This window comes from Limulus polyphemus, unplaced genomic scaffold, assembly GCF_000517525.1.
Source record: "Limulus polyphemus unplaced genomic scaffold, Limulus_polyphemus-2.1.2 Scaffold3644, whole genome shotgun sequence".
Classification (NCBI taxonomy): Eukaryota; Metazoa; Arthropoda; class Merostomata; order Xiphosura; family Limulidae; genus Limulus; species Limulus polyphemus.
Window position 1 is genome coordinate 30,224 of NW_013669254.1, and position 5,929 is coordinate 36,152.

At 36.0% G+C, this 5,929-nt stretch overlaps 1 protein-coding gene across 1 annotated transcript; it reads right to left on the reverse strand.

Moving 5' to 3' along the window:
• Positions 1–670: 670 nt before the first annotated feature.
• Positions 671–4,751, reverse strand: LOC106469757 (solute carrier family 35 member G1-like). Its single transcript, XM_013930267.2, has 2 exons — positions 4,596–4,751; positions 671–2,294 (listed from the first exon to the last, which is right to left on the reverse strand). Exon 2 carries the CDS (start codon positions 2,271–2,273, stop codon positions 1,140–1,142), a length of 1,134 nt encoding a protein of 377 aa, XP_013785721.1. The 5' UTR covers positions 2,274–2,294; positions 4,596–4,751; the 3' UTR covers positions 671–1,139.
• Between the last annotated feature and the right edge of the window lie 1,178 nt (positions 4,752–5,929).

Sequence of the window (5,929 nt, forward strand, 5' to 3'; positions counted from 1 at the left end):
CGAGTCGAGCGCCCTAACCACCTGGCCACGCCGGGCCCACTATGTAACTTATTAAAAAAATGTAGATAAACATTCATTATGATAAGGTTAGGCTAAAGATAAAATGGATGACAAAAGTGATAGCTGTTAGGCCCGAGTATAGTCTAATTGCTAGGATATCAGACTGGAGACCGATGGTATTTGGTTCGAGACGTGGTTCTTTCAAGCCCGCTTTGAACATTTAGGTGTGGATGCGTCATAAGAGTAGCAGTAAATTCTACTATACGGTTAAGAATATCCACTTCTTGGTTGCTGTTATCTTTGACCCACAGTTCAAAACGAAGCTTCCTGACCTGGCCACTTAGTCTTTGGTGTGCATAAGATGTCTTTCAGGTAAATAAACAAAGTATTGTCTGTAGTGAAACGTTATTAAACTTTATAAAAAGGGGCATCAAATGAAATCGTTAGTTTGGAAAGATGGGGATTTCATAGCGTCCGAGTTTAAAAAAAAACAACAACTTATTTTCTTCTCTTAACCAAAAGTAGAACATATTTTCATCTGCGTTGTTTGTAGAATAACTTATTTCATGTGCTATTGTCATCTTAATCCATTTTCTAGAGCCTTTACTGTAACTGTTAACTATTAACTAGAAAAATAAACTTTCCTTGAAAATCATTCTATTTATTTGGAAAGTCATATTTCAATGTTGGTATTTCAGGTTATCTTATACGAGTGTGTGAAGGTGCTCTGAAATTTAAACATTGGTTATTTCAATGATCCAAAATAATTAAATGAAAAAGTGGAAACATAATCATATTTTCTCAGTTAATCAAGTCCTAACCTCATGTAATCCAGTGGAAGTGGTAATTCTGCAATCTACGACGCTATAAATTGGGCTTAGATAACCATGGTAAGTAGAAGAAATATCTTCCATTGTGTAGATTGTGCTTAAGAACAATCAAACCGAACTTCATTCCATTCTGTATCTTCTTATAAATATTATAAATTTCTTTGTTATGCTGTATTTAATTAGGCTTAATTTTTTATTCAAGCATTCAAAGGCAGAAAGACCGTAATAAAACATATTACATTCATCCTATAGATAAATTCACTATATCTCAATGTGCAAGATGCAAAGTTCATAAGCTGTAGAACGTTTTTACTTAGATTTACGAAACAAAAGAGAGTTATAAAATATATTATTTTTGCCCTGGAGTGGATCTCTTTCACTTGAAGAAGTATGTGATGGCTTACTTCTGTTCCTCCATTTCTTTATGGCTGTCAATAAGAATGAGGAACAAACGAAGAAAGCCCCCACGATGCTAGTCCAGGACGGATATTGGTCAAGAAATGATACTCCAAAAATAAAAGCCAAAACGACATCAGCTGTTCTCGCTATAGACACGGGTCCAGCTTCTTCGAACCTTAGTGCGGTCGTCATTAAGAACTGTCCAAATGTTCCACAGAGTCCACAGAGAACTAGTAGAACAGCTTCCTGTCCACAGGATGGAACACTAAGTGTACCTGTGATGAAGAGATAAAGCAGGCCAAAAGTAATAGATGAAAAGGAAAACATGAAAATCACCACAGGAATTGGCGTTTTTTGCAATTTTCGCATGGTTATAAAGGACAATGCTCGCGCAGTACACGAACAAAATGCCATTAGAGACCCCTGGAGGCGATCTGCTGAACTAACCTGGTCTATTGAAGTAATGCCAAATAAAAAAGATGGTCTAGATATCAGTACTACACCTGTTAAGGTAATAATAATTGTGAATATTTGAAATATTCCACACGGTTCTCTCAGGAACACACAAGCAAATAAAGTTATTAATGCTGGACTGCCAAGTACTATAGTGGAAACATCGGCCAATGGAATGAGACGAACAGAGTAGTAACTCATTCCCATGGCAACTGTTCCCACAATAGCTCTTATACAAAGGAACAATCTTTCTCCACTAGTACCAAAGAATGAATTTTGATTGTAAATTATCACTGGTACGCAAAACATCATCTGAATACAACTTCGGATAACTACGATTTCGATTGGATCAACTGTGGTTACAAAGGCGACAATAAATGATGCTGTGGCAAAAAATAATGCGGAGATTAAAGCACACAGAATCCCTAAAAAGGGGATTTTAAGAATTCTTTGAGTTCTGCTCTGAGACGTGTTGATGGTATTTTGATACGATGACAAAGTATTTAGGATCTCCTTCTTCATGGATGCCTCAATAAGTGCTTCATGGCTCTCACCAAGTTTAGGCTTTAATGTTTTGGTTCCAGTTTCCATCTCTTAAGTTCAACACCACATCTGTAAAAAGTAAGCAAATGTTAAAGTGCTATTAAGAGTAATCGTCTTCATTGACACGATATTTTCAAAACGAAGTTAAAATAAACAGCAAAAGAATTAAAGAAAACGATGACGTGCAGTAAGTAAAAATATTGATATTATTTCTTCAAATGTTTAGCTTCGCAACTTTGAAGAGCTGGTATATATATATTTTTTTTCATCTGTAAATCAGATATAACAACTGATGTCAAACCCCTCCACTTCTATTTAATCACCCTTCCCTTTTTACACGACTAGTCCCGTTCCCTCCACTTCTATGTATTTATCCTTCCTTTTTGACACGCCTAGGAAGTACCAACAGAAGACTTCAGCAAAGAATCATAACACTCAGCGTTATGATCCTTTGCTGAAGTCTTCTAAAAAGTGTTTCCTACACATTGTTTTATAGTTTGGGCTTGTGTTACTGCTGTTAGAGTGAGACACTCAGCGTTATGATCCTTTGCTGAAGTCTTCTAAAAAGTGTTTCCTACACATTGTCTTATAGTTTGGGCTTGTGTTACTGCTGTTAGAGTGAGACACTTAGTGTCTCACTCTAACAGCAGTAACACAAGCCCAAACTATAAGACAATGTGTAGGAAACACTTTCTAGAAGGCTTCAACAATGAACAATAAAACATCTTGACGTCAAAAGTTCCATTACAAAAAACAGCAAACATATCCCTATGGTGAGAAAATCTTCCATAAAACAATGATTTTCAAAGCATACTTCAAAGACAAAACGAAAGGACGTGTTGAATTTTAGAAGATTTTGCCATAAAACAAAGACAGCCAGATCTGAACGACCACTAACAAGTCTTTCTTCTGAAATTGATATGTCACTTTCATTATGTTGTTGTATTCGTTATACAGTCGTTTTGTTCCTCAGTTTAGACAGTGTATCACAGAACATCTTGGTAACAAGACGCTGTCAATCGTTTTCTTGTATTAAATAACTTTTAATTTGCACCTTGTTTACATAGAGTTCGTTTTATTTCTTTTTAGCAACTTTGTCATCGTTATTTGTTCAGTCTTTCTCAGTAAAACATTTTCTATCAAACCTCGTGTGTTCTGAACGGGATATTAGTGTAACTGTCAGTACAACAATATTTCTATTTGTCGTCATATACAGCTTTCGACAGCAAGGTCTTCTTACGCTTGTGAACACGTTTGTTGTGTCAGTTTTGTGGACCTAAATCAGTGTGAATTATTTTTCTAACAGTTCCTAGAAAGGTTTATTTTAGCTGTAGCGTTCTTGGGATACTTCCGGTAACAAGGTGTTTAAGGTCTTCGCTACTTCTCATGTGTAACTGATAAATATTTGAAGAGTATTCTATTTTACACCTTCTCTAATCAAATCTCTCTTTGATTAATTAACAAGTTTCTACGCTAAAGATATCAATTTATTCGAGACGCTAAAGTTTCTTACCTTGTACGATTTTATAATCGAAGAAAAGTATAAAACTTTGTGTTGGAAAGACCTTAATAAAACTCTTCCGGGAGGAACCGAGTTTATTTGCTATCTGCATTTACAAATAGCCACACTTCAACTGAGGAGTAACAAAAACGGTCAGGGCTTTTAACCATTGTAGTCACAGGTCAGTCATGAGACTGACCAAAGACAAGGTGACTGAATATGCAAATTGATATCATAGATCGTGAACAGCCCTTGGAACTATTTAGAACAAAATAATGTCTCTAATGTTTTCGCAAAGCAAATTATTAGTGTGGGACACGTAAAACTGGGGTAGATTCATTGGTTATTATTCCCCCTTTCCCTCCCACCCCTCAATGAAAAAAATCATGCTTACAGTCAAGTATATGGATGGAAATTCTGTCTAAAATAAAGAGAGAAGGTGTAAGTAGTTTTCAATGTAATCAGTCATCATAACATCATTATCTCTTAATGAAGCCTTCTTTTTGTATTGCTTCTTTATTCTTATCCTTCCACAACCATTTTTAATGTCAAGGTTTGCTGTAAATCCTAGTCTGAAAATCGATCCATCAAAACCATAAATATAAAATACCAAGCTTTTCGACTTAACAAGGAAGTTCATCATTTTCTTTTATCTCTCACTGAATTGTGCATTTTCGTAGCTTTTTTGCTTGAGATAGAATATACAGATAATTTTATATAAGTCAGTAATTACGTATGAGCAGTGTTCAATTATACAATTCACCGGTTCTGTGAAAAAACGAATTTTGTAGCTAATGTATCTTAAACTCTAGACGTTGTTAAAATAAGACATTACTTACAAACAAAGAAGAAAAAAAAAGAAGCCTTACCGTTAAGAAATGTGCGTATATTTTAATATGACACGAACCAGCATCAATCCAATCACGTGGTCAACATTTTTGGAATACTGCCAGAAACACCCCTTATCGAATACTGCAGTGAAGCTAGGAAAAGTGGGTCTGAATAAACCACACACCCGGTACTAACTTCTAACTATAGTTGATTATGTTACTAACAAGTAGTAAGTTTTATATAAAATTAACATATATACTGATTTGATCTGAGACTAGCTATTAAGGTAAGAGTTAGTAGGCTTTAAGACTTCAAGCTGAAAACTAATGCACAGTTTTCGTGATATCGACAGATAAGGATCTACAATAATAGCAAGAACAACGTACAAACATTATCCTCTTTACGTACATGAAGAAATACAGATAATATTTACTTATACCTTGATCATTATTATCAAGTTTCGATATTGTACTATTCTTTCTTAGGTAAGAACTGGAAACTGTGTGGCTCTGTTTAAGTCACCCAGTTGTCTGAATCTGACACCTGACTTAGACTGAAACCTAGCTTAGCCTGTAATCTGGCTTAACCTGTAGCCTGGATTAACCTCACACATGGCTTAGGCTGAAACCTAGCTTAGCCTGTAATCTGGCTTAACCTGTAGCCTGGATTAACCTCACACATGGCTTAGGCTGAAACCTAGCTTAGCCTGTAATCTGGCTTAACCTGTAGCCTGGATTAACCTCACACATGGCTTAGGCTGAAACCTAGCTTAGCCTGTAATCTGGCTTAACCTGTAGCCTGGATTAACCTCACACATGGCTTAGGCTGAAACTGGCTTAATCTGACACCTGACTTAGACTGAAACCTAGCTTAGCCTGTAATCTGGCTTAACCTGTAGCCTGGATTAACCTCACACATGGCTTAGGCTGAAACTGGCTTAATCTGACACCTGACTTAGACTGAAACCTAGCTTAGCCTGTAATATGGCTTAACCCGACACCTGACTTAGACGGAAACCTGCCTTAGCCTCAAACACGCTTAATCTGAAACCTGATTTAATTTAATACCTGATTTAGTATTAAAACTCAGCGATGTCATTTAGAATTATGTAGTTTTTATCTTATAAGTCCTCAATCCTACCGCTGAACCAATAGGAGGCACTATTATTGAAAAACACACACACAATCACGAAATAACCGCAATTAGTGAAGACACCTAATATTACTTCAATGTATTGTAATTACACTGGCCAACAAGTCATTTTCGTCAGATATAATTATAGATAGCTCTTGGGACGCTGATTCCAAATCTGTTTTTGGTTTTCCTCTAGTATGTCAAGGTTTTGTGATGAGACCGATCAAGTTTAAAAGGT